At 40.4% G+C, this 16,700-nt stretch overlaps 1 protein-coding gene across 4 annotated transcripts in view; it reads left to right on the top strand.

Moving 5' to 3' along the window:
• Positions 1-13,422, top strand: part of CDKL5 (cyclin dependent kinase like 5) — a 188,907-nt gene extending 175,485 nt beyond the window's left edge. For 2 of the 4 annotated variants that reach the window (XM_082375528.1, XM_082375529.1), the window contains 3 exons: positions 5,228-5,327; positions 10,490-10,609; positions 13,024-13,422. In XM_082375528.1, the coding sequence (XP_082231654.1) occupies positions 5,228-5,327; positions 10,490-10,609; positions 13,024-13,410 (607 nt within the window). In that variant the 3' untranslated portion in view covers positions 13,411-13,422. Of the gene's footprint in view, positions 1-5,227; positions 5,328-9,206; positions 9,330-10,076; positions 10,432-10,489; positions 10,610-13,023 lie in introns of those variants that run through there. The other 2 variants (XM_082375527.1, XM_082375530.1) reach the window with 2 other exon arrangements.
• The last annotated feature ends 3,278 nt before the right edge of the window (positions 13,423-16,700 follow it).

Below are 16,700 nucleotides of genomic sequence, written 5' to 3' on the forward strand. Positions count from 1 at the left end.
AAGTCATCCTTACTCTGATACTGCTGTTATGAGGCTTGAGAGAATTCCAGAATTGCCAGGGATGAATTGGCTATATTCTTTTGTTCTTACTACCCCTCATGATAATGCTGCTATGATAGTTCTCCACGCATCATATCTAACTTAGTCTAAGTCATCCATTAAGCTTGACTTGTCTTGGATTTTTTTCTTGAACAATATCTCTCATTGGTTCACCATATTTATATTTGAGAGAAATGCCGTTTGATAACTGTTACAAAAACATGAACAAACCATGGTGACAGTGAATTGCTGTTCCTAAATTATCACTTACCTAAGAGCAGTCTGTTTCTCCTTGTTAGTAGTACTTCCATTTCTTTGGAGAAGAGGATATTTGTACAGTGTCCACATTTCTTGGAATGGAAAAGTCAAGGTACTATGTCATACTTTAAAGTGATAAATGGATAGTGTGTAGGATAATATCCAGAGCTGTTATTCTGGCCATCCCAGCTGTCCAGAATCCAGTTAAGAACAGGGAGATAAGCCAAAATATTTCAGAACAACAAAAATAGGGTTAATGCAGTCAGATCGATCATCTTTACTAATGGGAAAACACCTCCACCCTCCCTGTGAGCCTGTTTATTCTTCTTTTATGCACAGTTCTAGCAGTTGGCACTGAGGTTGTCAGGCAAGAAGTAATCCCAGGTAACAGTACAGTGTGCAGAGGGAGAAGGGTCCTAAACAATAGCTGTAGAGAGAAGAGGGGTATTTTTGCTTTTTCTCAGGCCCCAGTGGGAAAATCATTTCTAGCTGTATGGTCTTATACATAGAACAGATATCCATGTAGAGTATATATCTTTAAAATAGGCTGCTCTTACTTTCCATAAAAAGACAAAGTGTTTAGAAAGACTGCTGTCAAAATTGGGTTAAAAATTGACACTTAAATAGTAAACCAAATTAATTAGAAATCCCAGTAGTTGAGATAAGTGAAGAATTGCTGTCACTCACTTGCACAATCCCAGGCTTTCTCTTCTTGTAAAGTTATGAAGACATTGGTATCCATTATTACTTGTCATGATAACTCGCAGAATTATTCCTGTAGAATTAGTCGCTGACTTCCTACTCTCAGACATTAGCCGACCCACCCTAGTCACACTGGCAGGGCGGGAGGGTGGCAGGGAAAGTGTCACAGAGTAAGCGTCTCTCCTCTTCTGCGCGCCTTCATGCTGCTGCTCTTGGGGGGATTATGCTGGCGCTTCCTGGCCCTCCGTCAAACCTGTGGGTCTCTTGCCTTGAGTCTGTGAGCAGCTTGAGGTCACACTCCTTGTTTTAGTTTTTCTCTGTATCTCCAACACCTAACACAGATCCTGGTGCATACACAGTACTCTGTAAGTGTTGGTTGGCTTTGATTCAGTCAGTTTTAATTCCTTCCTTTTTTTAGGTGAGTCTTTTGAATTCTCTTTCCTCTTAACCCCTTATGGAAGTAGTAGCTGTTGTGGTAGATACTGTTCGAGTCCCATGACTGTTTAGGAAGGAGACTGTTATTGTTAACCGCCCCCCCACACCCCTCCCCCATCATCCTCACTGCCCACCCCACCCCCCACTGTGCCAAGTGACTAGCTGGGTGGTCCTTCTGAAAGCTCCTGTCCCTGTGATTTATGTGATCACCCACTTGCCCTTCTCTTGTGCTACTCCTCTTGAAACCATCTGTTGTCTGTACAGTTAGTTAGCTCAGCTCAGCACACACTGTTGACCGTACCAGGTAGAATCAATAGCAGGGTCCAGAATTCACAAATGAGATTAAGTCATGCGGCTCACTCTTACCCTTTGGGTGCACTACTGGTTATAAATGTTCAAGTCTTTTCATTCATTTGTACAGCACACAGCTTTTTAGGTGCCTGTGTTCCAGGCAGCTTCTCTCCATCCCTGAGTCTCTCTCACAGGCTTTTCTCCTTCTCTTTCTCTGTTAATTCTCTGTATGTGTATGATTCAGTGTAGCTTCTCCCTCTCTTTGTCTTTTCCCTCTCTGTCTCCCTCTCTCTCCCCGACTGGCACTCTTTCTTTCTCTTTGACTTCCTTTTGTGTCTTTTGTGATGCATGCATACTCATGCCTTACTCCTAGCTTTCATCCTCTAGTCCAAGGGTAATTTATTTTCTTTTTTGCTTTGGCCCCTGGAATCTTTTCCCACCTGGATCTTGGCCCTACCGCCAATCTGCAGCTCCAGTTTGAGGATGTTTTCCTCATCATTCCCCTTTCCCCCTGGGCTCTAGTTTATCCAGTGCCTCTGAAGAGACCCTGCGGAGAGTCTTTGATTCATCCTCTGTGTTTTGGGGACACAAGGAACTGCAAACACTGGGCTTTTTGTCCTGCTGCTTCTTCTCTTTCAGTACCCTTCCCCCACCCCCCCCATCCTCTCACTTTTATTTTATTGGACAGACTCTTCTTCCTACCCAAATCCTGCTCCTCCTAGGACTAGTGTCTCAAGCCTTCACTTCCTCTCATGCCAACGTTAACATTCTTACAGTAACGCCCATTCCCATCCTGAGATTGTGGTCATGATGAATGTGTCCCCCTTAAAGATTTCCTGGGTTGGCAGAAAGCACTTTAACTACTGACCCTCAGCAGACCTTCGAGATTTTGTTAGACTTTAATTCTGATTAGCAAAAACTTCTACCTGTTAATCTGAGTACTCTGTTGTGCTTCTAGGTTATGTGCAGACCCCATTATGGTAGGACATAAGCTGTATCATAAGCATATAATTCTTTAACTTCTGGAAGTTACAGAACATTAGGAATAGTATTGCTGGTTGGACTAGATGCTCTCTAAGGTTCCTTTCAATTCTAAGAGTGGTGCTTTTGTGATTCCAGCAAACTACTTACACTGTTCTGCTGTGTTCTGTAGAACCCTCACATAACTGAATGCTGTGGCCTGGAATTTAGTTTAGGTCAGTCTGTCTTTAGGCCCCATCCAAGGGTTTCATCTCCTTAATCTCAACAGTACTTGTCATAAGAAACTTTGACCGAATAGGCCCAGTTTGTCATTAGGATGAGAGTGCTTTTTCCAGCACTACAACACTGAGTTTAAAGAATCTTTAACTTTTCCCTATTCCATTCTCACTCATTCCATCATGTCTGAAGTTTTTTAGCTTTCAAAATTTTAAATGCATCATTCTGAGTCCCAATGCTAATTATTTTATTGGTTGTGTTGTATTACAAAACTTTAACTTGCAGAACTTGGAACTCTCTCGGTGAGGTTTAAAATTGCAGGTCCTAATGAGTTTCAAGAACACTTGAGCTTACAGTACATGTTTTTACTTCTTTGGTATTCCCATTAACTTTTAGGCCAAACACTTAAGAAGAAATGACCATTGCTGCTTCAAACAGTCATGGTTTTTACTTCTTGTTTTTTGTCTGTTTGTCTCTCTCTCTCTCTCTCTAAATTGTTTCCCTTGTGATCTTTGATCATGAGTTCGTGGCTTTTCAAATGAATTTTGTGTGGTTTGTAAAACCTTTTTATTATATCTGCAGTACATATTTGTTGTTGAAATTAAAAAGAAGTAACAACAAATCACCAATAATCCTACTACCCAGAAATGATAACTATTAAGATTTTTAAAAATTTTCTTCCTGCTTTTTAAAAAATGTGTGTATATATACACATATATGCCTTTTTAAAAAAATACAGTTGGGCTCATATGATGTAGAAAGTTTTGAATCCTGCTGTTTTCACTTCATATTGTAGTTGGAATATTCCTTCATATTAGTGAAAAATCTGTGAAGATGTGATTTTTAAAAATAGCTTCATGGTGTTTTCTATCATGTGGATCTGTAACGGTTTGTATAGATGTTTTCTGCCTTCACACAGGTTTAATCAAGTAAAGGATGCTGGTTTGCTCATATTTTTTTAGATGTTCTGGTAACTTTACTGTTCAGTACTCTAAAACCATAAATGTGAATGAATTCTGTCACCTTTAATGTTTCTACTCTTGATTTTGGGGAATAGCTAATAGAAGGAATTCAGTCATTTGAGAAAATGGTTTTCCACAGTCATCTAGATGTTCAAATTCAAAATAGGGCCCGTGGAATGTGCCTTTTTCAAGAATGACACCATTCCAGTTGTTTTTTAAAGACCATAAATTAATTTAAGTAATATAGGGCCTCTGTTGGGGCTTCCCTGGTGGCGCAGTGGTTGAGAATCTGCCTGCCAATGCAGGGGACACGGGTTCGAGCCCTGGTCCGGGAAGATCCCACATGCCGCGGAGCAACTAGGCCCGTGAGCCACAATTACTGAGCCTGCGCGTCTGGAGCCTGTGCTCCGCAACAAGAGAGGCCGCGATAGTGAGAGGCCCGCGCACCGCGATGAAGAGTGGCCCCCGCTTGCCGCAACTGGAGAAAGCCCTCGCACAGAAACGAAGACCCAACACAGCCAAAAATAAATAAATAAATAAATAAAAATTAAAAAATATATATATAGGGCCTCTGTTAACATACAAATAGTCACCTTCTTGGGGCTGAGGTGTCTTGTTTACTCTCTTTTAATATCTCCTATTTGTATTAAAATACCTGGTGGTGTCAGTGGTATGAAGCTTAATGTCGTTATTTTCAGTTAGAAGCTTTTTTTCCAGAAGAGTGCTTTGTATTAAAGCATTCATCCTGTCTCCATTTTTTCATACCTTATCTATTTTTTATTTAGTTTTAATAAATAGATATAAGATTTTTATAAAGGGATTTTCCAGTTTCAGGCAATTTTTACTTTTATTTGTAAGGTTTCTGTAGCAGTATTGATTTTTTTTTTTTTTTTTTTTTTTAATGTTCAGTACCTTGGCAAGCCAGTAATAATGAACTTGTTAAGCTGGTTTTTAAAAGGTAAATAGAAAAACGAGGATACTGAAAATGTTTCTGTATCTCTCAGAGGGTTACAGAAAAGCCATCCTTCAAAGTGTGTGCTTTTCAGACTCTCTAATTCTGAGGTTTTCAACAGCATGAAAATGGTCCTGCAGCATAGTTACAGATCATTTGTAATAATGCTCAAATTGCTAGTTCGAGTGAGCCTTTGCCAAAGGCTAATCATTAACCATGGTTGATGAGATTCAGTTCCTTCTGTGCTTTTTAGAGGCTCTTTACCTATGTGCTTGATTCTTCATGGCTATTTGAACCTGGTGTCATGCATTTTTAGTCTTCATTATATTTGTCATATAATGGCAGGAGAATGATTGAAAGGTCAATATGATAAAAATGTCTTCCCATTTAGGAAAAGTCCTGAAAACATTAGTCATTCTGAACAACTCAAGGAAAAGGAAAAACAAGGTTTTTTCAGGTCAATGAAAAAGAAAAAGAAGAAATCTCAAACAGTAAGTAGATGGCCAGTTTCTATTTACAGTGGCATCCGTATGAGTCTACATTAGTCTGTGGGTACTTTACACTTTGTATGTGACAATCAAAGTGAATTATTTTCTTATTGAGACTTAACATGCATATACTGTATATGTTTCTTTCTCAAATTCTATACAACTATCCTCCTCTCACAGAGCCTTTTTTATGTTCAACAGAATCTCCAGGAATAGAAGAAATTTAATTTGGATGAAAGAGAATGCTTTAACCCTTTCTCAATAAACATCTTATCCATGTGGGTTTATATTCATGTAAAAACTATGAAGCTGCAGGATTTATTTCTCTCTGAGGGTTAAAGATACGTGAAAATTTAGGAGATGGTTTTGGTTTGTGTTTAAATCTTAAAATTCTTAACTAACCATCGTTCATTATGGAGAATAATAATATCAGATAACCTGGCTGGTTATGTGATTCCCATGTTGACAAGTGCATTTCTGGGCTGCCTAGTCACAGACAGGTCATAGTATTTGACATTTCAGGGCTTGCTTTAGTAGGACATGTTTACCTTGTGATTGAACTGTGAAATGCAATGAGTCTCATTTCCTGAGAGCTCTCCACCTGAACCAAGGGCTGGCTGCATGGAACTGTGCACGTCACATCACTGAACCAACCAGGCAAGGATTCTGCTGGTTAGTGATGTGAGAACACGTGGGGAAGCCAGGCCTCCAGGCCAGCAGGAACGTCTTCACCCACACGAGGCGTTCTTCCTCCTTTGCTTTATGACACCTTTGAGACTAGACAAGGTTGAGTCAGCCATTTTAAATTATTTTGTTTCTAGTTTTACTTCATACATGACTGACTCTCGTTTATTTAAAAAGGAAAAAGGCATAATCAAAATGACCTACTCAGATGGACTTCATTGATTTCATCTCTTAAGATGAATAGATTAGACTCAGTTTTTCTGAGGTCTGTTTGGTTATGAAAAGTCTAGGATTATGACTCAGTGGTGAGTAAAGATGAGATAGATGATAGTAAAAAGGAATATAATATTTGAAGTAAGGATTTAATAAAGGCCTTCCTAGATTACCTTTCTAGATTACTCTTTACTTGCTTGTTTGTTACATTTATGATGTCACTATAATATAAATATGAGCTCAATACAGAAAAATTGAGAAAAAAATGATCATTTCTAATCTCACCACCCGATCACAACTAGTATTAGGATTTTGGTATATTTCCTCCTAGCTTTTTGGCCTGTGCATATGTTTATGGAAAGAAGGTGGTTTTTTAGTTTGTTTTAAATAATAGTAGTCATTCTAGTATAATTTTGTATTCTGGCTTTTTAATAGTATTTCTGTCACACATACACACAATATGCTCGTTACTACACAGATTTTATTATCTTCATTTTAATGGCTGCATAATATTCCTGAAATGTTTATTTAGAAAAAAAACAAAACCTGCCTATATGGCTAACTGAAACTCACTTAAAGTAGAAGGTCCAGTCAAGATGTCACTTAGTTGCATATTAACTACATATGTTATTTAGACCAGATGAACAGAATAGACCTGATTTGAAGTAGAGAAGCTTAAAATATGTAAAGTGCTAATAAAACTTATATCATCATCTGTGGAACATATTTATCCATCATGAACATTAAACTTAGACTACCTCCTCCTACCCACTGTTATTTTTATTTCGAGTTTGTTTTTCTTCTTAACCTCAGGCCCGTAGCCATTGTGGGGTGATTAAGTGGAAGAAAGTAGCAAGGACACAGGAATTGAAGGTGTTTTTGTATGTAGATTTAGCTTTTGATGTCTGCCTTAGACCGACGTTAAACCTGCGGCTCACCATGGCATGAGTCAAGTATGTACCTGTTGACTGACTATTATTCAGGATCTGGTTCAAATTTTAGATGTTTAAATAGTGTAGAGTAGGGTAAATAGGAAATTTACTATTCTCTAACATACTCTCCACTTGAACTTACTTTTTTTAGGGTTTCATACTTTTCGTTTTTGATATGTAAAGCAACTGCAAAATATCTCTGCACAGGTCACAATGACTTAAGCCTTCCAAACCAAAAGTTGTTTATACCCTCTGCATTTTTTTTAATTAAAAGAGGAAAAAAAAAAATGTTTAAAGGACTTTGATATCTAGAGTAAGATTTCCAAAAAGCACTCAGCATAGTACTTCCTGGCAGACCTCAGGCTCCCAAGCTTGACATTGTGTTAACTCTGCCTCCTTCAAATGAGCATTGGAACAGAATTAAATTTAACTTTTTTTCACTGTCTAGAACTCAGCAAAAGGAAACTAGGTAAATGAACTTTGAAAGATTTAAAGCATTGTGGCCTTTGCATAAGATTCAACAAAATGGTAATCTGATACCCAGTGCACAGAGAGAAGCCTCTGTGGGTCCTAAATCTAGTTTAACCCCTTTATTTTGCTAACTGCCCAGGCAAGTTGTGACCTGCCCAAAGTTGCACAATCAGTTGGGAGAACGGGAGGTGGGTTCTCCTGAATAGTAGGCCTAGCTCAGTCCCTGCCAGGGGCCCACTGGTGTGGAGCGCCTCCGGCTACTTGTCTTTTTTTTTTTTTTTTTTTAAATTGAAGTATAATTGATTTACAATATTATATTTGTTTCAGGTGTACAGCATAACGATTCAGTATTTTTGCAGTTTACACTCAAAAGTTATTATAAGATAATGGCTAGAATTCCCTGTGCTATACATTATATCCTTGTTGCTTCTCTATTTTATTTTATTTATTATTTTTTTTATTGGAGTATAGTTGATTTACAGTGTTGTGTCACTTTTTGCTATACAGCAAAGTGAATCGGTTATACATATACATGTCTGAGGGCTTTCTTGTGGCCTCCTTAGACATGCAAGTTAAACTCTTCCTGGATCCCTGTCTTGGGAGCAGGTAACCTTATGAGCTATTTTACTCGAATGTCTTCATACACACCAATAAAAGATGATCTGAACACCTTCATATACATTCTGGTTCTCTGACAATTGAAATATCCAAAACAGGGAAAAGTCGTGCCAGAAAATCATTCTGTATTGTAAAGATGCCTGCTTTGACTCAAGCAAATCTGGAAGCCTCCTTGGGAAATCTGGCTTCAGTTCCACATTCAGACAGTTACATAAGCCCTCAGAGCATATGGTGACTTGGCCAACGTGGTAATTTTACCCTAGTTAGTATCTCAACTGGTAATCATGCTTCAGTTTAAAGATTGAACTTTCTGTTTCTTCACTTTTGTGGCGTATTCTGAATTGTGCCAGCTATTTTCCATGGGGTGAATACTTCTCACAGTGTAGAACCAGGCTTCTTCCTCAACGGTAGAATCCTGCAATATTGATATATTCCTCTTCCAAGTGATGTTTTCTGGTTCAAGAGTTGACCACGTTCAGAAAGGTTTGCGGTGTCTTTTTCTTTTTTCCTAATAGGCAGGCAGATTACATGGTAGATTATTTAGTTGCTTAAGTCCTCTGGCAATTAGGAAAAGATTGAAGTTCATCAGTAGCCCTTTAAACATAATTCTTTGTAACAGTCCTATTTCTGATAATAAATAAATAAATCCTTAAATGTTTTGTAAGCTTAATGTGAATATATGTGTGTGTAGGTCTCTAGAGACATTCCTGCTATAGGTATTGAGCCTGTCCGAATGTTCTTTATATACACAGAAGTTTCTACATGTCTTGAATTTACATTATTGGCATCTTCATGTCCAGGTGAGGAATGGCACAGAACCTCTCAAGTTGCGCACACAGCACAGAGATTCTTTCAGTGACTGTTAATATTTAACAATTTGAGGGCATCCAAGGGCTAGGAGTTTCGATAAGAACACCTTCTTTTTTTTCCTTGGCAGTTAGTTTATTTGTATCTTATATTGCAGACAGATTCCACCAACGGGGAGAATCCAAGCATCAAGAAATCCCTCTTTCCTCTTTTTAATTCAAAGAATCATTTAAAGCATAGTTCTTCTTTGAAAAAGCTTCCTGTAGTCACTCCACCCATGGTACCCATTTTTACGTATGGTAGCCCTGAAAACTGCTCCAGTAAACTTGTTTTACTGATGACAACAGCATGTCTTTTATTTTCATGGGGTCATATTCTCTTTGTGCTAGTTAAGTACCTGAGCCAGTTCCATAAATTCACTGAGATACAAATTCTTCGACATTCTGGATTTTCTGAATCAGTTAAGGAGGTTGAAGCGTAATAAGGCTATTAAACAAACAAACTAGTGAAAGGCTAGTTTGGGTTGTCTGATTAGCCAGTTGTTGGCAGACAGTATTCATAAAATCCCTCATTTCCTGTAAAGAATTTGATTAACATTTACAATTAACAAATGTCTTTTGGTTTGGCTCACAAAGTTTGTTAACACTTGGTTGGCAGTTTGTCTCTTTGAAACCAAGTGAAATTGACCAAATTGGGTGAGCTTGCAGGCTCCATGAAAAAACAGCTTCTGTTAGTTGGTGATTTGCTTTTTCCTTGCCTGGCTCTAGCTTTTGCTGGTCACTTAGTTGAAGGCCAGGGCTTTTGCACTCTCCTCTGTCCACCAGAATCGGTGAGTGGACCAATTGCATTCGTCTGGAATTTGTGGTACAAATTTCTAGCACTCTCATAGTGCATAATGCTAGACCCAGATTTACTGGGTAGTGTCTTGGGAATATGATTCAAACCATACTTTCTCACTTTGCTATCCTTAAAAGCTTGCTAGACTTCTTTGGCACCACCAAACACAGTGTATGGATCATTTTCCCAGCAGGAACAAATTTTTGTTTTATTGAACTGGTTCATAACCTAACTGCAATATGGAATGAGGATACGGCAGCAGTTCCTGGTACAGCTCAATTTAACTGCTCTCTCTTACAGCGACTAAAACTAACAGCATGGGAATGCTTTGAGGGTTGAGGTTTAACAAAGCTGCATGACATCTGCCAATTTTTCCTAATGCAGGGAAAATTATTAAGAGGGCAGCAGACTTTAACTAGCATCACTTGCATTGTGAACATTGGGAGAGTTTTGATTTCTTTTTTTATTGAGTCTTCTTTGGAGGGGAGGGGGTTGAGTTTTGGTTTGGTTTGATTTGCTTTCGTTCTCCTCTTGCGTGTGGTTGCATATCCTATTTAGGCTTACTGGTGTGATTATTGAATCCTTGTCCATATTCTGCTCTAGGTGCCCAATTCTGACGGCCCTGATCTTCTGACATTACAGAAAGCCATTCACTCTGCTAGCACCCCAAGCAGCAGACCAAAGGAGTGGCGTCCTGAGAAGATCTCTGATCTACAGACCCAAGTGAGTGGTGCCTGCATCACTCCTAGACTCTCAGACTCTGCAGTGACCGGTCTCTCCTGAAGAGAGGACAGGGTTGAGAAATTTAGCCTCTCAATGTTACAGCAAGGCTGAGAGTCTCCCCAGAATATACCCTCAGAAATAGCCAGATGCATCTTGGGAGTCGGGATGAATGGAGAAAAAAAGCAAGCTTCTATTAGTCTTCACCTGCGGGTCGGGGGAGGACGATTAAGGGGAATGAATAAGATACGGTTCCAATCCACAGAAACTCTGCAGCCTAGGAGGGAGAGAAAATTCACAGATGACCATGATTCATGGTAAAAGTGAAGCGTACCATAAAATGTAGGGGAGGGTAAGAGGAGGTAGTGCGAAGATTAAGGGTTCGTTAAAGGTGGTAGCCTACAAACTGCGCCTTGAAAGACAGATATAATAAGCTTTCTAAAAGACTGTTTAAGCTTCTGAAATCCATACTAGTTTTGATAGAAAACCGGCAAACATTCGCATTAGGAACTGCATATTAGAAAGTATGTATAGTCACGTTTCTCTGCCATAATGGGGGAATAAGCAGAAACCGAATCCACAAATTTTTCAGGTAACTGAGGTCTTATCTCCTTGAAGCAAACTGTTTTGATGGAAATTTTAAAATATTGTATCTTTTCAGCATCCCATAATGAGCATAGTAACATAATCTAACTTGTTTTTCGTTATATTCAATATATTATAAATCTCTTATTCCTCTGTACTGAAGTTTCTCACAACCCTCATGAGCTTTTGAGGCTGTAGGGTTACTTGTGCCTATAAATGTTACTGTGCCTATAAATGACCATGCATTTCTGTGATTTGGAGGAGGAGGTTCTATTTTATAGGTTTATTGTTTTCTCTCTTTAACTATAAGCTGTTACTTAGAGCTGCTGAGACGAGCTCCCTAAATTTCAACTGTATTTGCCCAACCATTTATATTTTCTGCTTCTAACATAATATTGGCTGGAGGAGCGAAGACAGTGTAGAGAACCAGATATCCCAGTTATTGGACGTGTACCCGAACTAAAAGCACAAGGCTCTGAGTGAGAGGGCCTGATGTTCTATTCCTCATTTATTTAAAAAAAAAAAAGAGAGAGAGAGAAAGTACAGGGTTTTAGAACCTTCCTTGTGTAACCACTTCTTTTGCTGAGAAGCTCTTTTCAGGTAACTTTATATCTCCATCTGAACTATTGTGATTGTTCAATAGTTACATTGAACAGGTGGTCAGGGCTGTAAAAATCACCAGGAATGACCATGGAGGATGCTTCCCCAGGAGCGATTTCTACTTGAGTCAGCGCTCAAGCAGTAGCCCCTGGATTTCAGTGCCCTGTTCCTCCGACTCTTTAGTATTTCTTGAGATTATCAACATTTTACTTTGCTGAGCCCTTAAAAGCCTTGAGGCCCTTGAGGATTGGCAGCCAGAGGTGCCTCAGGCTGGGGCTTCGGCCCACGTGCCGGGGTCCGCGGTGAGGGCCTTGAATGTCAGGGTGCTTTCCCATGCCTCTTCTGACGGTGACCCCATCAAGCCTGATAAAGAGGAAAGGGGCGTGAGTCAACTTTGGCCAGTGAGGAGCCTGTGGGGCAGATGGCTTCTGGGACCCTCCCTCCTGTTTTGAAGTGCCCGCCACAGTGCAGCAGCCCATGAGGCCCAGGTCCCAGGCCCACAGCAGACAGGCTGTTAGGAGTCGAAGGCTTCCTATGAGTGAATTGTGTTTTAGAGTCTCTAGGGCTTTTGCTTATTTCTGTGTGCTTTGCATTTTTAGTGCCCAAACTTTACCTCCCCCTCAAAACAGTAAAAAACCAAAAAAATGATAAAGTGCAGAAAGGGAACATTGGGATTTTGCAATGCCAAGGGAAAGGGAAAATCAGGGAGATAAGAACAGAAGGGGGTACACGATCTTTAGCCAAGTATGTTGCTACCTATTGAAACATTACATTTTTTCAGTTACTCTTGCCGCTAGATATGGTCGAATGGCTGAGTTTTAGCAGGTGAAATCTAAGTGGCAGCTTTATGCGGATTTGTTGGGAAGGAAGTCTTCTCGAAAGGGAGAAGCACATCCCTTCTTTTGCTTCTTCCTGATGGTTGGCGCATGAGACCTCCCCCCTCCCCCCCATAAAGATGGGATGCAGCCAGATAGAAGGTGCCTAAGCCTTTGATCAGTCACCATACCAGCTCTAGATTTCTTCTACGTTTCTAGGCTTTTTCATTAAAGAAAAATAACTTCAGTCTTGCCTGAAAAAGAACAAAAGAACAGATAAGGCTGGACTGGCCCGTCCTCCCCCACACCCGCCCTCCCTGGCTCCACGCAGTCATCTCAGGTCTGTGCTCCGTTTCCTCCCAGCTTTCAAGTCTACTCTAAATTAAATCCTACATGCACCCTCATCTTTTCTTTCAGAGCCAGCCATTAAAATCACTGCGCAAGCTGTTACATCTCTCTTCAGCCTCAAATCACCCGGCTTCCTCAGACCCCCGCTTCCAGCCCTTAACAACTCAACAAGCCAAAAATTCCTTCTCAGAAATTCGGATTCACCCACTGAGCCAGGCCTCTGGTGGGAGCAGTAACATCCGGCAGGAGCCAACACCAAAGGGCAGGCCGGCCCTCCAGCTGCCAGGTCAGATGGACCCTGGTTGGCACGTGTCGTCTGTGACCCGGAGTGCCACAGAGGGGCCTTCCTACTCTGAACAGCTGGGTGCCAAGAGTGGGCCAAACGGGCACCCTTATAACAGAACAAATAGGTCCCGAATGCCAAATCTGAATGATTTAAAAGAGACAGCCTTGTAATGTGTGCTGGAGTGGGGGTGGGGGGGAAAGGGACAATCCGGTTAGGAGGGGAGGGGCGGGGGTGGGGTGGGTGGGGAATGGGCGGGGCCGGGGTGGTAAGCCAGTATTTTCAGCTTTATCAAGGTGTGTGCAATATTGTATGTGTGGAGCCAGCTGGCTCCTCACGGCCACAAATGCTAGTCAGGGATCTTAGAGCCCCAGGAGTTCCTTAGGGATCCGCCAGTCCCCACGAGTCTTGTGTGAGAGTGGATAGTGTGCAGCTGAGGAAGAAGACAGTTTTGCCAGGTTCTCCCCCTTAGGTTCCAGCTCTAGTGCAATCGCCGTTGAACTTGGGAAAGCCAGGATGTGTTTTGGCACTGCAAGGGACAGAAAAATATGTGTTGACCGATGTCCTTACCACAGATTTTTTTCCGCCTAGACTAAATGTGGGGTTTATTGTAATCCAAGAGTATCCCTTTGAAGGGTTAGCAGATGAACTAACTGTATGTCTTAAATTGTTTTCTAAACTTCCATATTTGATAGGGTTTGTAACATTTATTTATAATTAATTAATATTGTACTGTTATAATCATACCTTTTCTGTTAAACGTAAAGTTATTTTGAGCTGTTTGGAACATTGTGAAGCAGTGGGACAGCTACAGTAGTTTCTATAAAAACTAAACAGTAACGTTTATATATTGCATCAGGAGTATTTTATTCTATATATAAATATATATATGGTAAATATCTGTCTGTTTTATAAATATAATCATTTAAAGAAAGTATCGTTATGACACTATCTGCCATATTTTTATACATTTGTGATATGAAGTGAGTATTATACTTCTAATCAAGGGAGTTGAATTGTGGCTGCTCGTGACTGTAATGGTAGGAACCTTGCTAAACTTTCAGGTGCCAGCGGCAGCTTCTAGACACGATCCTTGGTAGCAGACGAGATGCAGCATCTCCTTCTGAACCCACAGGGAAAGAAAGTTGGCTAGGCCAGTGAGAACTCCAGCAGGCCTGTTCCGTCCTCACACATTTGGCTCCTCTTCGTGCCCAGGGACGTTCCTTGCACCTGAGGGGAGAACAGATCCAGGGTTACTCATGGGTCTTTGTAGAGAGAATGTGCTCTTCTACTTAGCATTAGTGTAGGGCATAGACCAAAGATTTGCCAGTGAACATTCCGAGTTGCGAGGTTGTAAAAGGTATCTGCAGATCTTGCAAACCAGCTCTATGCTCCTGAATCCTGTGCACTGTACTGGAGACTCTTGGCTGGTAGGGTGTGAGATACATGTGTGGCATTTCTATTTCTAAATGCTTTTTTTGTTATCGCTCTTTCCAATATATTTAAAAGGCTCCTGAAGCAATTCCAGATGTAGAGAAAATTGCTGTACTCATCTTCCTGAGACAGTCCATTTATAACAAGTTTATCATGCACATCAATAAACACACATACGCACACACACGTGGCCAGAACAGGACTTATCTTTCCCTCATTTGATCTCCTTCAACTCCCAAGTTATTCCCAAGTATCATCAAGGCCTTTGGCCAACAAGGGTCGTAGCCCCGCGTTTCTGGGCCATCCTTGACAGAAATCACCTCAATACCATCATCCATCAAGAGTATTAGATTTTCGGAAGTAGTCTCTTAGCAATAATATTTTTAAAGGTCCCCTCCCACCCCTCCAAGAGGTAACTTCTCAGTATTTATTACTTGTCCCAGGATTGTGAGAGTATCAGCCCCTGAATCAAGTTGGCTATAATTGAAATCTGCTGAGTTACTGTTCCCCTCCCCCAACATTTTAAGAATCATAGCTCTGATGATTATGAAGATTATAAAGAAAAAGGTCTTAGTTTCTTTGAAGCTTAAATTGTGTGCATATTGCATTTTTATATAACTACTATAATGATGTGTATTGATTATATATAGAGGTCATTTTAAGGTGCTTTTAATTTAACTTTAATAAGTGTAATAGGCACTAAAATAAAACTCAACTAGGTACTATCATTGAAACAATTTGATTCAAACCAATAGTTTGCATGCTCTTCGGTTCTTTTTATATCTTACTGCTTTCACCAGTTCAGTGCTGTCTGAGTAGCTCTGAATTCTGGCTTTTTCCAGGCAGCTGCCCAGTTATATAGTGATGTGGACCCTTAGCAGTTTTTGCCTGGATACTAATGACTCTAAAAGGGTGTGTAACTCTTCTTTTTTAAACTCAACCTGTACCTTGTATTCCCCCTTGCAAACCAGAAACTCCATTTTTTCCTCTGGAAAGACTTCTCACTGTGCTGTGCGCTTAGGAACTGCGCAGTCACATTGCCATGCTGTGGCATTTGAGGCTCGTTGTCACCTAGGGGCTGGTTTCCCATGTTTTCATCCTTGCTAACATTGGGATCTCAGATATTTGCAGAACATTTATATTCGTGATGGTTCTTCAAAGAAGGGCTAGAATAATTGCCTTCTACCTAGAGCAAAGTAAACCTAACTGATGAAGAGTCAATACATACTTTTCGTACATTCCCAGATTTGAGCCAGAAAATATCTGCAATGTTTTCAACTAGTGTTTTTGAGGTAGCTCTTTTATCCTCTTCTCAGCTTTTGTCCATTCTGACTTTCATTGACCTCAGTAAGCTGTAAATGATCTACAATTCGCATTTCTAGCATGCATATTTCTCTTCCTGCTCACATGGTAAAGTTTTCTCTCAAATCTAATGGGCCCTCTTTTAGCTCTTAACTTATTTTCCTCTGGTTGATGAATTATTGGCCTCACAAAGATTGCCATCTGTGATAAGATTAAGGACTTGACTTAAGGTCACAAAAGTCTGCATTTTCTTTAGGAAGGGAAGTTTATGACATCCATGTTCTATCATCTGCCCTGACTTCCTAAAGGATAAAAAGGTTGAATGAAGGCTTATGAATTGCTTTGTTTTATGGAAGTATCGCTGATCTTTTGAAAAGAAACTCTGCTTTACTGTTTTTCTACTTTTGCTTTGCCGCCATCCTCATTATTCTTCTCAGAAGTTCTGAATGAACTTTTACTAAACCTTGTTTGGTCTCAGTCAGAGGTTTAGCCTCTCTAGAGCCCAAGACAAAAAGTGCTCCATGCTGAGGGGCTCAAGTGAGTTATCGCTACAGCAGGATTCTCGACCAGGGCCAATTTTGCCTCCTGGGGACATTTGGCAATGGCAGGAGACATATTTGGTTGTCACAACTGGGGGTGGTGGTGTGCTACTGGGATCTAGTAGGTAGAGGCCAGGGATGCTGCTAAACATCTTGCATGCCCAGGACCGCCCCCACCAGACAAAGAA

Source organism: Balaenoptera borealis (genome assembly GCF_965194805.1).
Source record: "Balaenoptera borealis genome assembly, chromosome: X".
Classification (NCBI taxonomy): Eukaryota; Metazoa; Chordata; class Mammalia; order Artiodactyla; family Balaenopteridae; genus Balaenoptera; species Balaenoptera borealis.